The sequence below is a fragment of the Ascaphus truei genome, chromosome 9 (assembly GCF_040206685.1).
Source record: "Ascaphus truei isolate aAscTru1 chromosome 9, aAscTru1.hap1, whole genome shotgun sequence".
In the NCBI taxonomy this organism is placed as follows: Eukaryota; Metazoa; Chordata; class Amphibia; order Anura; family Ascaphidae; genus Ascaphus; species Ascaphus truei.
This window is the reverse complement of record NC_134491.1, coordinates 70,170,437-70,197,266: the sequence shown is the minus strand read 5'-3', so window position 1 is coordinate 70,197,266 and position 26,830 is coordinate 70,170,437. Positions and strand designations below refer to the sequence as shown.

The 26,830-nt window shown below is 42.4% G+C and overlaps 1 protein-coding gene and 1 long non-coding RNA gene across 2 annotated transcripts in view; both read right to left on the bottom strand.

Annotated features, from left to right (window-relative positions):
- The window catches only part of SYCP1 (synaptonemal complex protein 1), a 122,687-nt gene that overhangs the window by 43,448 nt on the left and 52,409 nt on the right, over positions 1-26,830 (bottom strand). The window contains exons 17-19 of the mRNA XM_075615367.1: positions 22,189-22,292; positions 21,404-21,521; positions 6,170-6,244 (exon numbers count right to left, since the gene is read on the bottom strand). Coding sequence (XP_075471482.1) covers positions 6,170-6,244; positions 21,404-21,521; positions 22,189-22,292 — 297 coding nt within the window. The remainder of the gene's footprint in view (positions 1-6,169; positions 6,245-21,403; positions 21,522-22,188; positions 22,293-26,830) is intronic.
- Positions 7,023-8,808, bottom strand: LOC142502332 (uncharacterized). The gene is made up of 3 exons (XR_012803742.1): positions 8,747-8,808; positions 8,473-8,533; positions 7,023-7,818 (listed from the first exon to the last, which is right to left on the bottom strand). It is a non-coding gene; the product is annotated as an uncharacterized LOC142502332 (long non-coding RNA).

Below are 26,830 nucleotides of genomic sequence, written 5' to 3'. Positions count from 1 at the left end.
TTAGAGCCCCAGAGTCAGGGCGAAGTCGCGCGAGGGCAAGATTAGGCAGGGGAAGATTGAGGAAGCCGCCGAGAGCTTGCGCAGGCGCAGGAGAGGGAGGAAAAAGCCCGCGAAGCCCTAGCCTATTAGGGGAGGCTCTAAGTAGGGACTACGAGTCCCAGGAGCTTCTGTATGCCCCCTGTGATACCAGGGAGCCAATAGGGCTTAGGAAGTCTCAGAAGGCAAGTGGATACATTTCGCGCGCTGAGGCCACGTTAGTCAGTCAGAGACCAGAGCAGCCCAGGGAAGGAGGTAGGGTACAGGAGTCAGGGACTCCCTGTACTAGGCCAGTACCCGAGATAGCTCAGCTCCCCAGTAAAGTGAGTGTTGCCAGGGACAGCCCTCAGGTTAGGGACCCTGTCACTTGCATTAGTGAGAGGTGGGGAACAGAACGGGAAGAAAGGCAGCAGCAGACTTAGTGTTAAGTTGCAGGGTGTTGCTGCATGTGCTGATAGTTATCAGTTAAGTGAATTGGAGTCATGGAGCTGTGAGGGAAGGAAGGGTGCGGGGAGCGAGTGCAGCTCCTGCACCCATATAGGTACCCACACCCCAGGTAGGCCCCAACTCCCCACTAGGTTAGTGGGTAAGTGCTGAGGGAGGCCCAAGATAGGGACGCTGCCCTTAGTGTAGTGCTGCCTTGTCAGAGTCACAGCTGTCAGTGCTGTGAGGTCTGACAGGCAGGCACCTTGTTGTGTAGCACGTTGGCTGCACACATCCAGTGGGTCACAGCTTGTTGCTGCAGGCGCTGGGATTAGTTTAGTAACAGTCAGGGCTGGGAAGAGTTAGGGGAGTGGGGCAGGTTATTAACCCCTGTAGACCCCTAGGAGTTTTCCCCAAAGCCATTACAGGTTGCTGTGCTGTAGGGACGGCCTATAGTATAGCGCGTGTCACTTAGTGCTGTAGGGACAGGTCCTAGGTTAGGGATCCTGTCACAGTAGGATAGATTAGATAGGGACACAGCGGACGCTGCGGTTCCTGCTAAGAGGTTCGGATCCAAGTTGGGGTCCTAAGAGACTGTTTCCAGGTTGGGACCGCACTGGCGGTCTGCGTGCAAGGAGTCCGGTGTGGGATCAGACGGAACCATCACACGACTGATCCTTTGTGAAGCCAGTTGGAGATCCGAGCACGGGAGTGCTCAGCAGGTACTATCTAATACACAAGTGCACCAACGGGCCCTTAGTATAAATAGTGACTGCGCAGTCACCCATTGCCTCTCTGCAAGAGTGCGGGACATTGGGTGGGGTTCTTTGGACACTGGGTGGGATCACCTGGTGTTGGGGAAGCGTCCTGCGAGACGTCGCGGTAAGTGTCTCCTCGAGAGAGGGACACCTGTTATTCTATGTTGTCTTGTCTGTTAGTAAAGTCACCAGTTATTATATATATGCTGTGTATGGTAATATTGATTGTCTTGCGAGGAACCACTCCCCCTCTGGTGGGAGCCATCGCAGGTGGAGGCGCTGCATCGTTGTTAGTGAGTACCCCTAGTATAATTGCCCCAGGTTCCCCGTGGCGGAAGCTCAGCCCTCCTGCGAGCCAACAGGTAATGCACCACACCCGAGTAACATTGTATGTTCTCATTCACCCCACACTAAATCTGCGATTGGGGGGGGGGGGGGAATACCCGTTACATAGGCTAAATGTAGGCGTCGAAAAAAACAACAACAATTTATTAAAAGAGATAAACACTTTTGTACAGTCATATTGATTTTTATCAATATAATACACACACACTGCAGTCCCTGCTCTGTAGACACAAACACACTGCAGTACCCCCTATACAAACAAACAAACAAACTGCAGCACCCCCATGACACACAAACACACTGCAGTCCTCCCCCTCTGTAAGCACAGACTGCAGCCCCCCCTATACACACTACAGCCCCCTATTTATACATGCGCACGCGCACACACACACACAAACACGCGCGCACACACACACACACTGCAGTCCCCCTCTGTATACACAAACACAGTCCTCCCTTTGTATTTGTACTCAGTGTTCTCCTATGCAAGCTCTCTGATTGGCTGGAAAACTTGGCAAGGTATCAAAAATTCCAGGCCAATACTGAATGGATAATACCCACAATTTTGACCAATCAGAGAGCAGAGATTTCAATAATGCCCAGAATTTCTAACAGTTTATCCTATAATTATTTACAATGATAATAATTTTATTATTATAGCGCTTTCTCCCAATTGGACTCAAATAATTTCACAGTTAAGAAAAAAGGGAAGTTACAATACAGGATTGTACTATAGCTATTAAATGCTGGACAGGTTGTGGTTAATTAATTAAATGTCTTGGTAAACAGGTATTTGTGATGGCAGGGGGGTAACCAGGCTCACAAAGGTTTAATGCCCAGGTCACCAGGTTACTCTGCACTCCGGACGTGGTTACGCAATTGTAGGCCAGTGGCTACTAACATCCCTACCTCAGCCTCGCGGTCCTGTCCTGTTTATGGTGAGCACTCGTTACCGATAACCAGTAAATGCCCACGTCACCCAGAACCAGTATAGGGGTTCTGAGGTGCTCCAACCATACACATAAGGTTGTGAGAGGATTCTTAGGATCCATACTAAGTCTATGCAATAGTGTGAGAGGAATATGACTAGTGAAAAATAAAGTGCAGCTTTTTATTTCCCATATCAGAAACACTTTGGTTTCTAAAGTGTATATTTTATTAACAAAGTATGTACATATATGCTTTGTGCACTGTAAAGTGAGTGTCACGATGGACCCAACTTATTAAGACTTTTAATTACCGGAATCATTGATTGAGCAAGCAGAGAGATAAAAATAAATTTCGTTTATTCACCTAATGAACGCACACAAATATGTTACACAAAAATACAGTAAAAAGACACACTTTGGAAACTGGCATAACAAAACTAATCTTTCCTGGTTGCAAACACACAGCAAAATATTCCAGGCTACGTCTCCTTCCTGTAGCCTCTGGCTGTTGAATTCTGGTCACTTATCTTCTGAGAAATTTAGACGATTTACTCAGAGCTTGAACTTCTCAAATGGGACTGAATCTCAGGTGAATCACACAAGATGGAACTGGTAAAAACAAAAATACTAAACCAGCGCTAGACCAAATATATAACTGTGCAGTGCATCAAAATGTGTAAAAAAATGTGTAAAAAAGCAGCCTGGTGATTCAACTAAGGGAACTATCTCAAAAGTAACCCTATAACAATATACAAATACAAAATGTGGAATTAAAACCTGGCGCATATATACAATGATATTGTGATTATACAAAATCAAGGTGAATAAAGGATATATGTGTTACGATCGAGTGAAGTCCTTTTTTCAGATGTGGAATGGTGAATGAAAGGACTCAGTCCTCAATGTACATTGAAAAAAGTTTCTCTTTTGCAGCAAACTGTTATCCTGTGATATGAGACAAAAAACAGGGACAAAACATTGCGCAGTATTGTATTTTCAGCGATGAAGTCCTCCCTTATACTTCGTTCCCCGTCACGAACCACGTAGGGAGGAGCCTAAAGAGACGCCGACCTGGACACTCATTCAATCACCAGTCGGAAAATGAAAGTGGTGATGTCATCACGCCCACACCGGAACAGCGCGAGACACACGCGGTCACTGGCACGGACTCGCAGAGACTGCTTGTTGCTGTGGGATAGCCGGGTCGGGCGTTTCTAATTTGATTTTAAAACTCACGAATCTTGTGAGTATATTTCTGTACCAAGCCTGGAGGCGCTATTAAAGTTGTTTAGATTATTGCGCAATCCTCTGGTTTTTATACCCCTTGCTGGAGATTACATACAGGAGACCGGGAACAGAATAAGGACACAATTTCCTGAGACGGAGCTTCTTCCAGTGCCCAGCGGAACCGGGAATATCACGTGGGGTTCGTGTTAACCTGTTAACGTCTGGACCTGGAGGAACACATATACAGATTCTCTCAACTGCATGCTGCCTACCCTGAATCTAGTAAGTGGGCAACTTATTGAGTCATATAAGGTAGGACTTCATCACTGAAAATACAATACTGCGCAATGTTTTGTCCCTGTTTTTTGTCTCATATCACAGGATAACAGTTTGCTGCAAAAGAGAAACTTTTTTCAATGTACATTGAGGACTGAGTCTATTGCCCTTTCATTCACCATTCCACGTCTGAAAAAAGGACTTCACTCGATCGTAACACATATATCCTTTATTCACCTTGATTTTGTATAATCACAATATCATTGTATATATGCGCCAGGTTTTAATTCCACATTTAATTCCACATTTTGTATTTGTACACAAGATGGAACTGATGGACTCATGAAAAACTTAGATTGATCTCTTAGAACTGATGAATCTTGAGCAGGGTTCAAATCGGTGATGGTGATAAAACTTCTCTTCACCCCCACCCCTCCTTCTTGATGTTACAGCAGAGAACACCTTCCCCATGGCCTGCACCAGCTTATAATACCTTCAAAACCCTATCTGGGTAATGGGGAACCAATCTTGGCTTGGGAGCCAAATTCTGCCCTATTGCAGGATTGCCAGTAGTCCTGGTAACCGGGCAACAAGATTCACCCACGTCCCCCTGCTTAGCATGCCTGGCCAAACCCCCTTTGCTCAGTGACAGAATATCTGGTTCTGGTCAAAGAATCCCCCCAGTTGCTGGCCAGCTGTTTAACCCCTTTGAAGCTCTAATTTTTGTATACATCCTGGAGGGCATCTCCCCAGGGTCCCTTAGAAGCCAGCCCTTCGGTTATGCATACCTGTCCCCTGGAATGGTGGGTCATAAACTAGCAGGGTGAATCTTTTAACGTATCCTGCCCTCTGCCTGTCATGTAAATTCCCCCACCTCACATAACTAAAGGTACCTACACAAGGGCCATGCCCGTTTATGCATTTACACACATGGTACTATTAATAAAATCATAACAGTCTACATGTCTCTCTCTTAATCGTTTGCATACAAAAAATTAGAACATTAGGACATTCCTTCAATCATATCAAGCTTGGGGGATGGTTAACCCCTATTCTCTTTTCCCTTATTCAAAAACATTGTTACCATACTTCATACATTATATGATTTTCCCCCTGAGCACTATTTTAATCAAACCAACCTCCGTCTTATACCTGGCTGGAGTGTGGGGATATACATTAACCCCTTGTGTCCCATTGTTACCTTTTCCTGCTCTGTGCTGAAGCAGGGCGTCCCAGCACCTCTGAAGTGGAAACGGTAAAACACAAAACGGCAATTGTCTCATTTTTTGTAAATTCAAACAATAAAAAAAGATAAAATAAAGAATGTGCTTCGTAAATATGGGCCTAAATGTTTACAAAGAAGAAATACCATACCAGACATGTTTACAGTTAAATTCAATAAAAATGAGTGCAAAAGAGAGACCTACAAAATATTGCAAACACAAATATTAGTTATTGACTGGTATAATTTTCTAAACCTCATTTAGCAGAATCTCTATTCTAATAATGTTATTAATAAATACATTTTGGGAGTTGTAGAATTTAAGGCACCGTGGCCCATATTTACTAAGAGGCACTATTCCAAAAGTTATCTTCCAGTGCCGGAAAGTCTATTTAGTATTATGTTATAGCATCAATTAGTAATATGGCCTCATATTTTTGTGTGTCATCACTTTTATGACTTACCGTAAATGTTTTTCAAGCACTGCAAAATGTAAAACATGTAAATACACTTTATTGCACTTGCAAATAGTCACTATATAAGCTATTTTAGTACATAATGTAACACTTTATGATTTCAGAAACGTAATAATTTAAAAAAAAACACAAGTTAAAACTACTGTATACCCATAACTTGTCTTAGAGCTAGAAAGTCCATGACATTTCTGGCAAAGCCTTTAATTGGATGAAAGATTCATCTTTTTGCATTTTGGTGTACGTGAAATATCTTTATACGTCTATATAATTTTTAGGTTTGTGATACTTGGTATTAGTACCAGAATATCTGTCATTTTTGGAAACTCCCAAAACCGTTAACTTAATAATGAATAGAATAAAGCAGTCATGCTCAGTTTTGCTCTGAATTGAATAATTGCTTAAAATTGTACAGTAGGTGCCCTTGAAGGCATAATATACATTTTAAGCAAAATAAAAATAACAAGGCACTAGCTAGACTTGCCTTAATTGATGGTTCTTATCTTCTAGATTTTCAATTTCCTTCTTAGCCCTGTCTTCAGATTCTTTACTTGCCTGCAAATTTGAATAGTAAGAAAAAATGCAAATGTAAAAAAGATTTAAAAGCAAAGAATGTGTAATATGGATGCTCTAAGAGCACATAAAAATAGGAATTTATGTTTTGCAATAGTATGCATTGAAGAGCAGAGGAGTGCAACCATAAATGGCATGTGTCAAAATTTCCAATGGTGCTGGCAGGAGTGAAAAAAATTAAAACATCCAGTGGGCCATGTGACTACTCAGTCGATCCTGATAGATGACACAGCCACCACAGCTGAAATAAGGGCATGCTCCTCCTCTATTCATTTATTTATGAGGTCTGAAAAAGACTTAAGAAATTGTTCTAGAGTTGGTTACTGTTTAGAAAGTGACTCCAACGTGTTTTTTTCTAAGTACTGCGACAGCTGGGGTAAAAGTCGCTGAGAATTTGTGAGATCCTAGGCTCTTACTTATCACAGTAATAGGCTAGATGAGTCAGTGGGTGAAATAAAAGGGTATTTTTCTGGTGCTGCTGCCATGACCAGGGAGGCGCGAGTTTCCCCCCCTACCCTTTAAGCTATTTACCTGTAATGAACGAATGATGAGAGGACACAGTTTTGGAGGTATAAAGGCCGCGGCTTTGTTTATTTACAATGACAACTGGAAATAGCTACTGTCCCAGGCCGCGCCAGAAGTGCTCGGTGCTACGTAACGCAATGGGGGGGGGGGGGGGCGCCCCGATGTATGTCCCGGTGACCTGCCCCCTCGCATCAACCCGCCTTATCAGCCCCGAGCCCCTTCCGGCAGGACGAGCACCTACCCCCCCCCCCAACAGCCGCCGCGACAAAGCAAATTGGCCAACTATGACCCCTCCATCTGGATCTTTCCGTCTTTGTTTTTGCCACGATATCTTAGGCTTTTGTAAAATAAAGAGACGTTAACAAAGGCCCCCGTGATTCTGATAATCCCTAAACTAAACAAAGGGATGGGTGGGAATCTGTTGTGAGCCAGGAACAAGTGACCGATCCTTGTTCCTGGACGCAGGTTTACCCCGGCCCCTCCCCTGGCCACTCCTGCAGCCCACCTGGTTCGGGGAGGCCGCGTCCCCGGTCACTGGCTGTGCCGCCCAATTGGGCTGGCCCGCTTTATAACTGATGCATTATTCAAATTTTTGGAGTAAAGGAGTGTAGAAGTAGAATGGAAAAGGACTCATGACTTCCTATATATTTTCACAATACCTTAGTCATACTAACATCAAATTCACATTCACCTACAGAGCTACGTGTAGCAACATTTACTGATGCATTGGACTCGCGGATAATGTATGCGACCCTGATTATTATTTTTGTTTGTTTTGTAACCTGTACCTTATTCCTGTTCATTTCATATGACACAATATGATATGTAATGGTAATTAATGTAACCCATCACTTATTCCTCTAAAAACTTCATATGACTAAAAAGTATTTTAGAAGTATGGTTTTTATTAGATTACAATAAATGACTTTGTGAAAAATACAATAATACAAATGTGTTTGCTCTTTTTCCAAATGTAAAATCTTCTTCAATCGGCATCTTCTTCAGGCTGGCTGGCACTTCGACATTTTCACCTGTAAAAAGAGATATGTTATATATTAATAAATCGAGAAGAAATATAGTAGTGTAGTGCATGAATTACATTGTGTGGTATGCGTGTGTTTCTATGGGACCTGGTTGAAACTCAAATGAGTGTCATTGAATTTCTGCGCATGCGTGTTTCTATGGAACCTGCTTGAAACGCACACGCTTGTCATTGAATTTCTGCACATGCGAGTTTATATGGATCCTGATTGAAACACATGCGTGTCATTGAAGTTCTGTGCATGAAGTTTATATTGGACCTGGTTGAAATGCATATTCATGTCATTGAATTTCTGCGTAGTACGGGTATTAGTGGTATTGTAAAAAAAAAACAAACAAAAAAATAGATGCATGAATTACATAACGTTACCTGACATTATCACTCGATATGTTTCCTGCACGAACATGGGAGATTAACTCTCTGTTCATTGGAAAATCCCATAGCTGCCCTATTCCAGCACCCAGAGGACATTGATGGTATCACATTATGTATGTATGTATGTATGTGTGCATATAACCTTTTTTTTTCCAGCTAGTACTGAAATTAGGGGGTCGCTCTATAATCGGGCAAATACGGTTATTGTGAGATTGTTTTTTAGAGAAGAAAATACTGTAGATGCATGAATTACAGTACAGTATATTACCTGACAATATAGGTGGATGTGTTTCCTGCATGAACACCATGTTGTCATCGGCCCGATAAACCTACAAAAAAATTAATGAAAACAAGAATTAAATAATGACTACAAAAGGAATTTTTGCATTTTTTAAATGCTACAATAATACAATAATGCAATCTTCTTCAAACGCCAACTGACATCTTATTGCTGTCTCTTTTACATGTTCAAATGTTAAATAATTGTGAGTTTTTTTAGAGAAGAAAACTGTTGATGCATGATTTACAGTAAAGTACATTACCTGGCAGTATCGTTGAATGTGTTTCCTGCACGAACAGTGTTGTCATCAGCCCTCCAAACCTGAAAAACAAGAATGAAAAAAATGATTATACAATAACTACAATAAAATAGTTTATTAAGTAAATTTTCTGTAAAAATGTATTTATTAGATTAAAAGCATTTTCTGTAAAACTTTATTTATTTAGTTCATAAATTCATCTTCTTCACTCAGAAAACTCTCGCCCAGAGTCCTCTGATGCCACAAAATTGGATTGATGCTGTCTTTGACGGTCTTGAATTGTGCAGTGTTTATTTCAAACTGCTTCTTCAGTTCGTCTATAATGGCTCTCCTCAAATTGATGGGAATCACATTATTCCCCCTCGAGCCATCAATATTTACTTGATTGCATCACTGGGAATACTGCTCAAAACTGACATGGTGTTTGAAAATTAGCACAGCAAATTGATGCGGTTGTCCTGCGCAGTTTATTACATATCTTGACAGAGTTTCTGTTGGTATAACAGAAAGAGGGATGTCACCTACTGCATTTCCACAGATCATCTGTGGACTTTGCCTCTGTGGTGCCCAGGTGTGCTTTGGAAATCCGGCACATTTAACAGCTCTCGGATGACGCTTTCCTGCAAGTTTCTCCCTCCAACAGGGGGGTTCATAGCCAAAATGTCCTCCTTGTCTGTGATGTTCTGTAACATCAGGTTATGGCATAAAGACTTTGGGGGTGGGGAGGATGCCTTCAAGTGAATTGATCTCTCCTGCTGCTATGGGCCGAGAATACAGACCTTCAATGTCCCTCTCCATCCTCTGCAAAACCAACTTTGCTTCCATTCTGTCCCTGTATGGCTGCGTTGGCAAAGGTGTGCCAAATCCACCCAACAGTGCAAAAATGCGTCTAACCAAGCTGGATTCAGGGCAATGTGAGCTGGTACTGGGTTTGGCTGAGCTGGGTTCAGTGTGAGGTGAGCTGGGACTGGCTTGGGTTTTGCTGGGTCTGGTGTGAGGTGAGCTGGACTGACTTGGGCTTTGCTGGGTCCAGTGCGAGGAGAGCTGGCACTGGCTTGGACTAGATACAGGGTGAGGTGAGCAGGGTCCGGAGCTGGGAGCAATGGGGGTGCCGGGTGCAGAAGAAGGTAACCTGGGCCAAAACACTTGAGCGGAAATGGTTTTGGCTATTTTTTTCTTTCATAATGATATTCCCAGTTACTTCATCTTAGGAGTTTTGGATGCTGCTAGGATTGTTTTTTTGGTTTCTCCGGTAGAGCTGGCATCTTTCGCATTCTCAGGATTTTTTCTGGAACAGCAGTAGCAAGCAGGTTCTTATGTCCATAGAAGCTTGATCTATCCATTGTTCAAGCACAAGATACAGTATCTGAAAGTACAAGAGAACACAAATTAGTTCTGATCAAGATCAGCGAGTGTGGCTCTGAAATGTCTGCTATGTACAGTACCGCTGATATCACAGAGGCAGCATTCAGTGTGGGTGGGTGTAGGCGGACGCTCAGAGGTATGCAAGGGAGACTTGTTATGGTGAAATTAAATAAGGCTTTTATTGCGCCTGTTTCCTTAACATCAGGAAACCATCCAAACAAGGGGTAAACAAAGCTTCTATTCACTTTGGGAGTATTTCTAGGGAAAACTATGCAGTCGACAACTCCCTTTACATAAGCATGTCTCCCAGCCCCCAAACATATATCATGAAATGAGCAGATATAACAAGTCTTATAAATGAAAGTCTTATCTGTTCCTTGTGGTTGGAGGGAAAGTCTTCTCTGTTCCTGGTTGCTACCTTTTCCTCAGGGTTTGTCAGCATTCAGGTTTAGAAGTTTCCCCTGTGTCTTGCAAGCAGCTTTGCTACAGTATTTCTTCTGGCAGGCTCAAGACATCTGTCCCCATGTCAGTCTCACAAGGTGTGAGACAGGAACAATCTCCCTTTCTGTTTCAAGGGCAGGCTTTTCTAAGCATCCTAATCAGGCAGGTGGTGTTTGTTAATTGACTGTCAGCAGTTAACCACCACACTGCTGGATTAGAGTCATATTTCCTGAACAGGGATAACTCCCCTGTTACAGTGGGGCTATGTTTGTAAGGTGTCAAAGGTAGGCGTATACCTGTAGCTTTACCTTTAAAATAAAGCATAATCTATAACAAACAGTGTAAAAAAGAAAAATATGCGTGGCACTGCAAAGTGCTAGTAAGGCAGCTGGACAAGATGGTAGTCGTAAAAAAGGTGTATTGAATGTACAACATCCCTGCAGCACTCTGATGTGTTTCTTACCTGTTGGTACTTTGACAAAGTTTTCAGTGCACGCAGGCACGGGTGTCTCCAACTCATAGATTAACAGCAGTTTTCTCCTGTCATTTTCACTTACTGAAATGTTTATGAATACTCATGAGACATGATGATTACTTATATTTGAAGTTTCCCTCATATCTGCAGCATTGGCATAGGGGTTCTTAACCTTCTTTTTCTATAATGTATAACAAAGATGTAATTCACATTGAATACACATTCATTAGTGGTACAGTCCTTCTGAAATGCAGATGGGATGCAGAACGGACGTCCAACAGTGGCTAGAGAAAGCGGGCCACCACCAGGTGTCACTAAACTGTGTTCAGAATCATGCCCAAGAGAAGACTGAGATTTGTAGAAGGGTCCCCTGAGTCAGAACCAAGTAAGTACTGTATACACATCTGCTTCTAAAGTTTTTTTTTTCACACAGCCACATAGTATGCCTGAGAGGTTCAGGATATTCTGCAGAAGAAGCATGATCTTACAGTGTGTGAGACCAGCATCAGGCAAATGAGACGCGATTTGGGCTGGACCTATGGACATGTCAGGTAAAACAGTGTTTACTGTGCAAAAATACTGTGGTTCTAAAAAGTTTAATATCTCTGTTTATAGTACCTAGCTTGTAGCATGTTTATTTATGTATGACTTATTCTGGGAAGTACAGTACTTTCCTTATAACACATTTGTGGGTATGCTATACAGTATTTGTCTATGGTGGCCAAATCTTACTGTAAATCACCCCATACAATACTGTAGTAGAAAGATACTGTAGTATTAATTTAGCCCATTATTTTGTATAATTGCAAAATGTTTCCCATGATAAATGCAGCTAAAAAGACAAAAAGAGTTGACCAAGCATGTGCATGGATTGAGACTGGGGAAAGTTTTGATGATGATATATTTGCGGGTGAGACATCAGTCGCCCTGGAAAGATTTGCCACTATGGTATTCAGGAAAAAAAAAAACATTTATCCCTGAAACCTCGGCCCAATAATACACTCAAGCTTCATGTGTGGGGAGCAATCTCAAAACTTCGACCATGACCCATAACTATAACACAATAGGGTGTTCCAACACTCAATGACCGATAGCTCTAACGAATTCCAGAAGAGGGTGTAAATCTTCGTTGCGATGAAGGTTAACCCTTCACACTCCGGACCCGCTGACGCTAAACCTTGGACGTTTCTCTTAGTTGAATCAAGTGAATCTGCTAGGCACTGGCCAGCAGGCATTTTTATAGGGTTGAGGGTCCTATACCTAACATTCAAAACCAATCCCACCAAGGGGAACATTTCACCCACCTATCCCCGACTTGCCAGTACTTTGCAAAAAGGGCAGAAGTTGCGTCTCGTTTTGCACGGAGCAGGCGCTAACCTCACACCTGAGCTCCTTAGCATACTGGGTCCAACCCCTTCCCTGGCGGCACTAAGTCTGGGGTTTGGCCACCAAGTATAAAGTGTCCCTACTTCACACTGGTATCTGGCACTTACAATATCCCGGCCATCCAAACACCTAGGATCTCTGAGGCTTTTCAAATCCGGACTTCTCAGACATTGAGGCACCCTCTCTGCGTGGTGTCTCTGAAGTACGGAGATGAAAAGGTCCTCAGCTCATTCACCCTTAACATAGTTGCATGCTAAAGGATTTTTCCAGGTCTGACGAAAAGTTTCCTGTCTTCACATTTAAAACCACCAGTACAATACAGCTTATTAATAAAAGTATGTTCTGCTTATGCAACTATTATAAACTTTTTTATGTGTGTGTATGGTTTCTTTATTCCTAGCTGCACTCCAAAAATTAGAGTGCTAGCTTACTCCTAGCGCGAGTTAGATACCTAATTGAATAAGCTGTGATATGGTCTGTGGTTTAACCCAGTTCCCACGCCAATAGACTTTCCCCCTTCAAGTTAAGTGGCTAGCAAGACCAGGAGATACATTTTGACGGAAAAGCACTTCAGCTAAACCGCAAACCATTTATCCAATTGACCATGCGATTTGGAGGTCTAGGGCTTAGAAAGTGAAACCTATACTTCAAAGCGGCCACCGATACATAGGCACGCTTATTCAATCAGCGCTTGGTTTAGCGCTAGCAGATCCCCCTTGTGTCGCAAATCCAATTGGCACAGTTTACATACATTTCTATCATTGCAGCTATGAACTGAGCTGCAAAATGGGGACAATAAAGACGGGGTAGGGGAAAACATGTCAGTGTAGTGAACATACTGTTAACCCCTTCCGTCCCAACGCGATTGAGGGTTAATCAGCTGGGTATAATGCCTTTATTAGTAGCCTGATAAACCCCCTATCGCCACAAGTAGTATAAAAGTATAATAATATATACAGTATATCTCTATGCGCCCACTACGATTAAAATATATAAATAGAAAATAGAGAATAGAAAAGATGTAGAAACCCCTGTATTACAAGGAGTCACTGTGCATTGCATTTATAATGCTTTTTGTAGCCACGTGTTTATTCAGTGAAATTCCACTGGTATAAAAGTGTCTAAATAATGTATATGTTTCTAATAATGTATATGTTTCTAATAATGTACAGAAGACCGTATATATCTACGTGCCCAGTACGATTAAAATATATATAAAAAATCTCAACAGTATTAAACAGGTTGAAAATTATAATAGTTTTTAGACTTCAATTGACATCTTCTTCTGGCTGTCGATTTGACAGCTTGAATTCTGTAAAATAATTGTGAATTATTTATTGTACCCTATTAATAAACAAGAAACAATAAATACTTAAAGTACAGTGTGCGCATGCGTGGCCTATGGAACGCATATGTTAATCTTTTAATGTAGGCCAGTGGTTTTCAACCCTTTTTTTTGTTGTGGAACCCCCGAATTTGATTGTGAAATTCTGGGGAAACCCAAACCCCCGTGTCTCTCCTCCCTCACACTCTCCCCTTACTCTCCCTCACTTTTTCCCTTACACTCACTATCCCCCTCTCTTCTATACACTCTCCCTCTCTTTCACACACATTCCCCTCTCACACACTCTCCCCGCTCCCTCATTCAGACATACACTCTCCCCCTCCCCCACACACTCTTTCCCCCTCCCCCCACACAGACACTCTCTCCCCCTCCCCCACACACTCTCACTCCCACACAGACACACACACTCACCCTCTAACACTCGTTCCTCTCCACAGACATACATACACAGACCTACACACTGTCATTAAGGGAGCCGGCTCTCGTGCTGATTCTTCCTCTCTATCCTTTCAGATGGAAGTTGAAGGCAGAAGCAAGGAGAGGAAAGAGCAGTGAGCTGCTGGCTGCTGCTGGGTCACTCCTGCATGTGATGCCACCGTGCCAGGGACATCTGGAAGAGTTATCCCAGCTCTCCCCCTCTGGCAGCTGCGGAACCCCTGAGGGGTGCTTGCGGAGCCCTGGTGTTTTAATCACTGATGTAGGCGCATGTGTGCTTCATGGAATGCATATGCAACTCATTTTTTGACAGTTCTACTACACAATTGTACAGTACTGTATGTTACCTTGTGAAAATGGATATTTACCTTGATTAGACACCTTGAAAATTGGTTGGCAGTGACCCATTGTTGATGCAAGGGGTGTGCTGTACGTAGATGTTCAAATCGATCACGTAATTGGATGTAGGTTCATCTAGTTTTCAGAGTTGGTTGCTCCGTACTGGTAATGCTATTGTGGCAGGCACTCCGGTTGGAACAGGTACTTGGATGGAGGCAGATTGGAAGGACCGGTTTAGGAAGGTCGATTATTCAATCTCTTGGTCCCAAACAATCTTTTTCTCCTTCAAAAGTTTCCATCATCGAACATACCCATCGATGATGCGTGCAGTGCCCAACACCCGCCGCTCTTGCCGGTCCCCGGTGTTCTAAAAATGCAATCATTAATGCTTAAGTTCTGTCGAATACAATTCTTCCAGCGTTTTAGGTTTGGTATTTTCTTGTAGAAGGGATACTTCTCAGCGATATACTCATAGAACTCAGATAGAGTTGCACTCTTATGTGTCCCGACTTGAATGGCGCAATACAGTATATCATATAGGCATAACTGCAAGTCGGTCTTGTGTGACATGGAGTAAGCGCAATGTCACGTGCCATCCGCAGTATAGTACAAAAGGTATGAGACAGATTAGATTAATGCACAGTGGTTTTCAATAAAGTGTGAAACTGCAACAGCAGAGATGTACAAGGTCACAAAGACACATTAGAGGTCTACATTTTATCTTTTCTTCAGACACCTGCTTTACTAAACTGTAGCATTTAGAGAATTATAGGCAAAGATAGTGTACCACTTAACGGACACACACTGAACTGCAACAACTAAAATAATAATTCCGTCTGACCACAAACGAGGTCAGTGCACAGCGAGGCTGCGGATGAGGTGTACATGTTCACGCAGCTGTTGAACATAAAGCATGAATTATCTGTACTTACATTATTGCGATTTATTTTCGGTTGCCATAGCTGTCATGCATATTTTTCACAGACCCATTTCACAAACATTTTTAACTATTGTTCAAGCTGCAGTATTCTGTTACATTTCTTCTTTTGGAAAATGAAAAATTGTAGTGGGTCTGAATCAAGTTGATTTATAGCAGAAGCTCATGAGTAGTGGTGTTATGGTCAGGGCATCCCAGGGTCCAGGACATGTCCAGTTTTCTCCTGGACCCCAGTGTCAGTGGCCTTGCAAGCCACCAACCCACTTTCTTTTTTTTTTTTTTTTTTAACAAACAGTTTTATTGGTTTTCATGGAGGGTTACAGGCAACAATCCAATAAATTTACATGAGGTGTGTTTACAACCGTTTGTAAATACATTAAGGCGGGCAATCTTACAAAACCTAGACAAGGAAGCTTTGCAGGAATAAACAGTAACTCCTCCTTATTTTAAAGAAGAAATATGAGGATAGGGTGGAGCAGATAGAGAAAGAGAAAAAGAAAAGGGTGAAGAGGGGGGGGGGGTAGGGTAGGAGGGGGGGGAAGACGCAATGATCTGGAGATGCGAGTGTTTTAATCTTAATTGTAGGGCCATAAGTCCCAGACCTTGTTAAACCGGTCTAGGCTCTGGTTCAGGAGGGCCGTCAAGTATTCCATCGATTTAACCTCGTTTGTTCGACGGAGAACCACCTGTTTGGACGGGGTTTTTATTTGTTTCCAATTGGCCGTTAGCGAGCAGCGAGCTGCTGTGAACAAGTGTGAGATTAGTTTTCTCGTAGAAGCTGGGGCTGAGTCAGTTGGTTTCGCTAGTAGGAACACCAGGGGGTCCAGAGGGATCTCCTCTCTCGCTATTTCCTCCGCCATAGAGCGGATCATATTCCAGAAGATCTGGACCCTCGGGCAGGTCCATAGTATATGTGCCAGATCTCCACCCTGACCACACCCTCTCCAACACATATCTGGCTGGTCAGGGAAGATCCGGCTCAGCCTTCTCGGGGACAGGTACCAATGAAATAGAATTTTGTATATATTCTCTTTGGTAGTAGTACAAATGGATGTTTTGGCTGCAGCTTCCCAAATGTCCTCCCAGTCATCTCTATCTATGTCTACGTTTAGGTCCTCAGCCCATTTCAACATATAGTTGTGGTTGGCAGGTATCAGGGAACGTGCTAGTCCCAGGTAGATTCCCGAGATCAAACCTCTTTGGTAAGTTCCTACGGCGCATTTTTTTTCAAAAGTCGTGAGGCTTTTAAATTTGGATTTGTGGGACGCCACTTGGAGGAACCAACCCACTTTCTATTACACCCTCCCACACACCTTCTCACTCTCGCAGTCCCTCTACCTGTATTTCTCCCCTCACCCTTCCCCCCATCACTGTCCCTCTCTTATTCTATTGCCCCTCTCTCTTCCTCTATCTCTCATTCCCCTCTCACCCCACCCTCTTTCGGTCACTCACTCTCCCCCTCCTCTCTCACTCAAATCCCACTCTCACCCACCAAATCCCCTCTCATTCTTCTCCTTTCCTCCGCCTCTTTCTCTTCCCCCCCTCTCATCAATCCATCCCCTATTTTACCCCATGCTCCTAACTCATCCCCCTCCTCCCTCTCCCTCTTCTCCCACTCAATCTCCTCATATATTCCTCATTTCTCACCGCTCACACCCCACTCCTTCCTCTCACTCTTCCCCCTCTGCTTACACTCTTCCCCTCCTACTCAACCACTTCCTCTCTCAAGCACCCCTTCTCACACACATAATCCCCCTCCCCTCACCCTCAATTCTCTCGGTGGGCGTGGGGGCCCCATAGCTGATAGCATGGGCCCCACAGCATACAAGAGGCCCTGGCAGCCAGATGCAGAAGTTGGGCCCGACTTTGAGTCCCGGCCGGGCCCCCCGACCCAGAGACACTTGTCCCAACTCTTCCCCCCCTGTTGACGGCCCTGGCTATGCTCTTTAAGTGACCACTGCCCTAGATAACTGCACCAAAAATCTCCGAACAAGCATAGCAAAATATTATCAAAATAAAACTCCTAATTTATTAAAGACTGAAGAACATGTTAATAGATTGGCACAATGTTTCAGGTACCAAGGTACTTAAAAAAGGGGATAAATATTATGTGTACATCAAGGTATTAGGACATAAACATTGAGTGTGTTAAACACACAAGTTACCACTCGGCGGCTGCTAGTACAGGAGTCAGGAGTTTGCTTCCCTCGGCAGGCGTCTGGGACAGCAGCTGCGATGTTATCCTTTCCTAGGAACACCTCTGCAAACGATCACCGTCTCTGTGAGAGACTCCCCTCTGATCAGCTGGGCTCCAGGTAAGTAAAGCAGTCGGCAGCCTGCAGACGCACTTAGAGGGTCCCCGGATTAGTCAGTGAGGGCTTGAGTGGTTCGCAGAACTCTCCGGTTAGTGCAGTCACAAACGGTGGAGAACCAGCTGGCTGTGAGTGAAACTCCAGTATGCCACGCTGTCACTCCGTAACGGGACGCTGCGAAGTGACGTCACCGTAGCGATTTCACGAAGTGAACAGCAAGAGTGGAAAATAGTCTCTAAGGTGCCCAAAAATGCACACAATGATAAAAATAGCAATAAACACATAGACCAAATATCATCCTACGCGTTTCGTACTAACAACTACTTCTTCAGGGTATAAATTTAACATTTCCCAGAGGTGCTATATACCTCTCAAACACACCCCATTGGTCAGCCAATTTAAGAATAGCTAATCAATCACCTGGGTAGTGCGATAGTCAGGGAGACTGGGGAAATGCGGACACCAATTAAAACAACAACTTTATTAACAATGGAACTAAAATACATCCTAACATATCAAACACTTAATATAAGAGTTAAAAAGAATTCTGCAATAAAAGAAACACATAATTAGCATATAAAAATTAGCAAAACATTATCAATACAGGTAAAGAAGGGACGAGATATACGTACTAAAAATGAAAAGGGGCTAAGATAATCAATATAGTGCCCAGATGTCAACATCCTCATTTAACCCTTTCGGGGACATCCTATCTAATTTATGTATCCAGTACGTTTCTTTCGAAGATAGTGTTTTAACTCTATCTCCACCTCTCCTATTACCAGGAATTTGTTGAATCCCCTTAAAGGTCAGACTTGAGGGATCTTTATTATGGTGAGTCAGGAAATGCCTAGACACACTATGCTTATCAAAGCCATTTCTAATATTTCTGACATGTTCTTGTATACGAACTTTAAGACTGCGTTTAGTCCTACCAACATATTGATATCCGCACGCACATTCCAATAGGTAAACAATATATGTAGACGTACATAAAATAAAGTCATCAATGGGAAAGATCTCATTACTAATCTTAGAATAAAACCTGGTCTTATCTGGGTGTAAATATTTGCAAATTGAGCACTTTCCACAAATATAATTACCCTTAGGTTTAGAACCCAACCAACCTCTCTGGAATGATGTATCCGTAATTTGGTATATGTCACTAGGTGCTAACAGATTTTTTAGGTTTTTAGCTCTTCTATAGATAAATCGTGGTTTCGTGCTCAAATGTGACCCCAGAATTGGATCGTTGCACAGGATGCCCCAGTGTTTTGTAAAGACGTTTTCTATATCTCTATGCACAGAGTTAAAGTCCGTAATAAAAGCCACATTTAAAGTATCATTGTTTGTTATCTGTTCTTTATTTCTCCTATTTCTGGATCCATCAGCAGATCGTTGGTATCAACCTCCTTAAAGGAGGATACCAACAATCTGCTGATGGCAAATAGTAATCATAAAAACTCATGGAAAAACAACATACCAAGAGGACAATTTGTTAGACTCAGACGCAACTGCAGTAATATAGAGGTATATAATGATCAGGCTACTAAATTGTTTCATAGGTTAGAGAGAGAGGCTATCCCAGAGAACTGCTTGAAAAAGAGATTGAGAGGGTACGCAGTATGGATCGTAGTGATATGTTAATCCAAAGTGGATCCAGAAATAGGAGAAATAAAGAACAGATAACAAACAATGATACTTTAAATGTGGCTTTTATTACGGACTTTAACTCTGTGCATAGAGATATAGAAAAAGTCTTTACAAAACACTGGGGCATCCTGTGCAATGATCCAATTCTGGGGTCACATTTGAGCACGAAACAACGATTTATCTATAGAAGAGCTAAAAACCTAGTGACATATACCAAATCACGGATACATCATTCCAGAGAGGTTGGTTGGGTTCTAAACCTAAAGGTAATTATATTTGTGGAAAGTGCTCAATTTGCAAATATTTACACCCAGATAAGACCAGGTTTTATTCTAAGATTAGTAATGAGATCTTTCCCATTGATGACTTTATTTTATGTACGTCTACATATATTGTTTACCTATTGGAATGTGCGTGCGGATATCAATATGTTGGTAGGACTAAACGCAGTTTTAAAGTTCGAATACAAGAACATGTCAGAAATATTAGAAATGGCTTTGATAAGCATAGTGTGTCTAGGCATTTCCTGACTCACCATAATAAAGATCCCTCAAGTCTGACCTTTAAGGGGATTCAACAAATTCCTGGTAATAGGAGAGGTGGAGATAGAGTTAAAACACTATCTTCGAAAGAAACGTACTGGATACATAAATTAGATAGGATGTCCCCGAAAGGGTTAAATGAGGATGTTGACATCTGGGCACTATATTGATTATCTTAGCCCCTTTTCATTTTTAGTACGTATATCTCGTCCCTTCTTTATCTGTATTGATAATGTTTTGCTAATTTTTATATGCTAATTATGTGTTTCTTTTATTGCAGAATTCTTTTTAACTCTTATATTAAGTGTTTGATATGTTAGGATGTATTTTAGTTCCATTGTTAATAAAGTTGTTGTTTTAATTGGTGTCCGCATTTCCCCAGTCTCCCTGACTATCACACTACCCAGGTGATTGATTAGCTATTCTTAAATTGGCTGACCAATGGGGTGTGTTTGAGAGGTATATAGCACCTCTGGGAAATGTTAAATTTATTCCCTGAAGAAGTAGTTGTTAGTACGAAACGCGTAGGATGATATTTGGTCTATGTGTTTATTGCTATTTTTATCATTGTGTGCATTTTTGGGCACCTTAGAGACTATTTTCCACTCTTGCTGTTCACTTCGTGAAATCGCTACGGTGACGTCACTTCGCAGCGTCCCGTTACGGAGTGACAGCGTGGCATACTGGAGTTTCACTCACAGCCAGCTGGTTCTCCACCGTTTGTGACTGCACTAACCGGAGAGTTCTGCGAACCACTCAAGCACTCACTGACTAATCCGGGGACCCTCTAAGTGCGTCTGCAGGCTGCCGACTGCTTTACTTACCTGGAGCCCAGCTGATCAGAGGGGAGTCTCTCACAGAGACGGTGATCGTTTGCAGAGGTGTTCCTAGGAAAGGATAACATCGCAGCTGCTGTCCCAGACGCCTGCCGAGGGAAGCAAACTCCTGACTCCTGTACTAGCAGCTGACGAGTGGTAACTTGTGTGTTTAACACACTCAATGTTTATGTCCTAATACCTTGATGTACGCAGAATATTTATCTCCTTTTTTAATATACACTTGTCACTTTCATACTTCACTATTTGCGTTGTGCGCTGTTTTTTTGTCTCCATTTCTTTAGTGTTTGGGGGGTGCTGAGCCACCCCCTTTTTTATAGCAGCAGACGTTCTTTACGACACACTACACGGTTATGTAAATTTCTTTATTTTTCACACTGTGGTTTTGTGTGGTTTTACCAGTTGGGTAAAAAATTAAAAGGGTTTATGTTAAATACACTTTATCACTGATAATATTAGAGGTTGATTAGATGCGCACAATATATTCTGTACACTATGAGGTTTAGCCTTGTTGTACTGTATGTGCTGCACGCTTATTCTTTACATTTCTTTCTTGCTTAGTGCAACAGAAATATGTTTGCCAGTTCCCCCTACCTTTAGGTCTTTCTGAATATTTTTTATGTCTTTGGCAGAGATATCAATGCTCTTTGTCGTTTTCTCTTTTTCTGCTAAAAGTCTGTCATAATCCATTAGTAGTTCCTCATATTTTAATCTATTAGTAAGAAAACAGATTTACAATAATTAAAAATAATTATATCAGTTAATCTTGCCTAAGCATATTTGCAAAACTAAATATGACAAAATCAGAAGTGTGTGGGTGTTCAATGGGCCTAATGTCCTCTAGTACACATTTGTTGAGTGCATGGTAAAAAGAACTGCGAGTAGTTTACTTTGGAGAAAACAGGAGCTTTGTTTATTGCTTTTTCCCCAAGTCTAGGGTTAATAGGTCTATATTCTAAAATGTTTTATATATTTAGGCAAGTAACAATATCAGTTATTCATCCTACCTTGTAACTTGAAACATGTACAGCTGTTATCTTCTAAGTAAGAGCAAATCTAAACAATAACCACCTATTAAGAACAGATGTACATTATGGGTTCAGGTGTATTCCACTGAAATGAACATCGTTCAATATCCATATTTTATATCCCTATAATGTGCAAGTTTACCCTTTGGATGCATAATTGTTTAAACTGATGTGTACTAGGATTTTGTTCCCGCACGAACAGTTTAAAATTCCATGAGAATTACACATTTCAAATCTTGCACAGCTTCAATTTACGCATATATGTACAGTATGATTGTTCTCTACGGTTTTTTTAATGATAGTATAGTATTTAATAATCTTCACAGATGTGCAAAACATTATTACACTTACTCTTTCTTGTCTATCTCTGACTTTAGTTCTGCAATCTTCCTGGAACAGCTCTCCCCATCCACAAAGGATGAATTTACTTGTGTTTTTAGGAAACCTATTTCTTTCTACACCAAAAAAGATGCAATGTGTGTAAAGATTTTTGCATTTTACATTATACAACTGTGCAGAACAAAAATGTAACTTTCACATGTATAAAAATGTCTGTAGCTTCCTAGCTCACTGCTTTTCATAGTGTCCTGAATTATTTTTTAATTCTCGTCATTCCTCAACCAACTTCTTTAGACCAACAATTTCAACTAAAAGATTGTGAATTTGTTCCTATATGGAATATAACAATATATCATAAACAGGACTGTCAACAGCTTTTCAGGGGCCCAGGGCTACAGTGTCCACTGAGGCCCCTCTCCACACCGCCCATGTTGACAGCCTTGCAAGTCCACCCCTCTTTCTTACACACACACCCTTGCTCTCACTCCCCTCTATTCTCCCCCTTACCTCATGTATTTCTCTCCCCACCTCTGTCACACTCTTCCCCCATCTCTCTTAATTATCCCCTCCTCACAATCAGCCCCCTACCCACTGGCCACACACACAATACCCCAAAAAACCCTCCCACCACACACAATACCCCAACAAAAAAACCTACACATACACACTATCCCTCCCTACCCACACAATACACACCACTATCCCCCTCCCACACACACTACCCATCCCCAAACAAATACAAACACTAACCTTATCCACAAAAACAATACACACACTACTCTCCACTCCCCGCCACACACAATACACACTAAATCCTCCTCCCTCCCTCAAACAATTACTTTGGGAGTGGGAATTAGTCCTTCGGTGCTGGGTCCACTAGTGGTTGCGGAAGTTGGGCCCGACTTCTGGTCTGACCCAACTTCCGGTGCAGACTGGCGGAGGTTAGAGGAAGACCAGGCGGGGGAGAGAGGCCAGCAGCAACTGGAGGCCTGGCAGCTGGACGCAGAAGTTGGGCGTAACTTCCAGCACTGGCTGGGCTCCCAACAGTTGTCCCACATCTCTGTCTTCCCCCACCCCCCTCCTGTCAGCGGCCCTGTACACTGGCGACACACTTTATTCGAGCTCGGCTAGTCCCACGAATTCGGGTATACCCGGGTGTATTGAGGTTTGTGACTGTTTTCTGCCCGAGTGCATTGAGGTATTTTCCAAGCAGGGATTGAAGCATTTTATTCCCGCTGGCTGCAATACTGCACAGTATAAATATATATACTGCATTACAATTCATGAATTTATGCCATCTGGTAGACACGCGAAGCATTGCAGCCTATTAAATCCTAATCATTATCATTTAACAGATTAGCCGCCCGTCAGCCAGGCATGAACCCAGGCTGGGAAGGCAAACGCAACGGGGCTTGTCAGAGGTGAGGAGCGGCGCATTCCAGGTATCTGCCAGGTACATACTGGGTATTTGCTCGAATAAAGTGTGTCGGTGCAGTATATCAGGCTTTATCCATATGATACAGAGAACCTAACATTTTGCTCCTAGGTGCAGTCCCCCTCTTAGGACAAAAATTACTTTTTGATTTACCGTATAAAAATCAAATGTTTTTTACTGTTAGTTTGTAAACATTGTGAGCTAAAATCTGGGGAGGGGCTGGCTTTCTCTATGACCTTTTCTGTGATATAATGTGCTAAACATTTGCAAATGTTTGCAAAGGCAAAATTCCCCCTTTACCATCCCCTTTATTTTCATTGCCCTTTCAAAAGGGACAGAGTGAGCTACAAGTTGAGTCAACACTTGATTGACAAGAAATGTCAATTGGGGGCTCCAATGAAAAGACAATTTCTAAAGAACCCAAAACACATCTCTTAGACCACAACTTATGAAATGCTGGGACCAAACAAATGCACCAAAAGTAAACAAATATTTGTTTTATATAAAAAGATACTGAAGTGTTATTTCTTTGATAAATCTGGTGTCTCGTTTAAATAAATCTCGTTTTGCCGTGTTTATGCTGTGTCAGGATAATGTCCTGAGATATTGGGTATTTTTAATCCCTCTGGGGTTTAAGGGGTTAATGAGCTACAGTTTTAGGAAAATACAAATATGTGTGGTGTCTTTTCAGAAATATCTGGGCTTCAAAAGGCTTGATTGAAGTTGGGTGTGAAAAGTACAGAGGGGGTTTGGTGAATGTTAATACCTAATTTGCAGGCCAAGAGTATATTGCTGGTAGAGACAGCTAGGCCCATGTCTGGAGCATTGGGTGTGAAATATAGCACCTGTGACAAACGTTCTCTACACAGGAGGCCCAGCTTCAAAGCATTTCTTGACAAGGGGTTTTATGGGGGGCAGGGGCGTGGCTACAGAAGGTATCAGAATGAGTGACCTTATTAAATATAAGAATATCATGAGATGTCCTCGGCTGAACATGCTAAAAGTTACATGTGTGTGTCCGTGGTACCGAGTCGCAAATAATGATTACAGACACATGACGTCTAGCAGGTACTAAGAGACAGATATTAATATCTCTCTTAATTTTACTATTACACGGTAATATTTAGTCTCATTGGGAACGTCATGCGTGCCGGAATGTATTAATATGTCTCGCGTGCCAGTAAGTATTACTGAACTGAAGTTATTAGTACATTTAGATAGGAAAAGCAGTTTTTAAACGTCCTGGGGTGGGAGGAGTTTTACTCTGGGGAAGACTGTCAACCTCGCCACTAAATTAATGACAGGGGCTGGATTTATGTTGTGTTCCATGGGAAATAACTGTATTTAAGGCTGAGCAAGTGTGGTGGGGGGTAGATATCTACAGAGGAGTATTTTGAGACCAGGTACGGGATATTTCAATGTTTCTTACCAGCGACCTCTCTGGGGAAAATCTATATCATGTGGTGAAGTATAGATTTTTTTTTATGTTTATCATGTTATTTTAAGAAGCTGTTCTGCCTTATATTTTAATAACTGTATGTTTATTTAGTAATACCTTTTCTGTAATCTAAGCACTGTATTTTATACATATTAAAACATTTAATAAGTAATGCTTTGGGCTCTGAATGAACTAATGCGCGCTCTGGAGAGAATAACTTACGAATTCGGACACATGTTACTAAAACTGATTTTGTGTTAAAGTGCATAGTTTATCCTATAATAAACAGGGACCTGAGGCCCTGGCGGATATTTTAGTCTAAGATCTTTTATCATATCTGCATAACCTCAGGTGGTGGCAGTGGATGGTTATGATGTGCAATTGAGTAGGGATTAAGACTAACTCGCTGGTTCCCTGCAGAGGAGAAAGGGGGGTTGCTAGAGAAGACTTTGTGTATTAACCCTGGTTGCATATCTAAAGTCACGTGCTCACTTGTGTGCTGTTTGTGGCGGTGGTATATTCTGACGGCTTGAGGAGAGATACAACTCATTTGAGGGACCCTTGAGGGGGTGAAGAGTGGGGCAACTTGCGGGTTGTTTATTGATCCTTGATCCTATAAGAGGGGATATTGTCAATTTGACGGACCTTCGTGGAGATGAAGAGTGGGTGCATTTGCGAGCATCGGTATTAACCCTTGTCTCGTATGCAGGTCGCGTGCTAGCAGGGGGTTGTACGTGACATGCTGTTACAAATGTAATTCCCTTCCCTGGCTTCTCAGCCTCTTGCCTAGCAACTCCTGCACTGGTCTCTCATTTGGTTTCTTCCAGGATCCCTGGCTCCTTGTTTCTCCCTGCATGTCAAGTTTCATCCCCTTCCTTTTCAAGCCAGCAACCATAGTGAGTAGCCATATCTCTCACTGTTTCCCCAGAACAAAGCATTGCTTTTTCACCTTCTTATATACTGTATGCTACCTACAAGTTTTTATGCTGTTTACCCCCTCTAATAAAGGTACAGAAAATAAGAAGGACTTTGTGTGCATTTAAAGGGGACAAGTTTAATTGCCTGTTCCTACTCATTAGCTACAGTGAGCATGGTCCAGAACAGTGAAAAGCAGCTTTACTGCTAGGAGAATCAGATCAAACAAGCTCCAGCTATAAAGAGCTACACTGCTGGGAGGCAAGCTGCAGTATAACAGCTTTCTGAGAGGTTAGTTACTGCACAGCAGCTGCAGACAGCTACACAAAGTAAGCAGAGCCCCTGCAACTCTATACAGCCCATAGTGAGGGAGAAGCCCCTCAGATCCACACCTGCACTGAAAGTCGGAGAAAGGACCTCTTGCTGGAGACTGCATCACAGCTCTCCAGCGCATCTAGGCTTTCAACAAGGTCAGCAAACTCAACGCGTTCTAATGTATCTACAAGCGCAGGCGCTACCCAGGCGTACTACCGCAGAGGCTGCATGCGCAAGGTCCGCATATGGCCGGAAAGAGGTAGTCATGAATTAAAGAGAGCTAGCATTGAAGAGGAGCAGAAGGCCAACGCTGCCGCTAGTGCACGTAGGAAAACAGAGTTGGAAGTGAACTTAAGAGGCCTTACGTGAAGAAAAGGAAGCCGCCGCGACCCAAGCCAAAGTCATAGAAGCAGCCACAAATGGCAGAGAGCAACTGAACAATCGGATAGCTTTGAAAGGTCCAACCCAGCGCACTAGAGACTATGTAATGAGCTACACCAGTATGAACACCATTTCACCATCCCTACCTTATTAAGAGGATATCACAGATG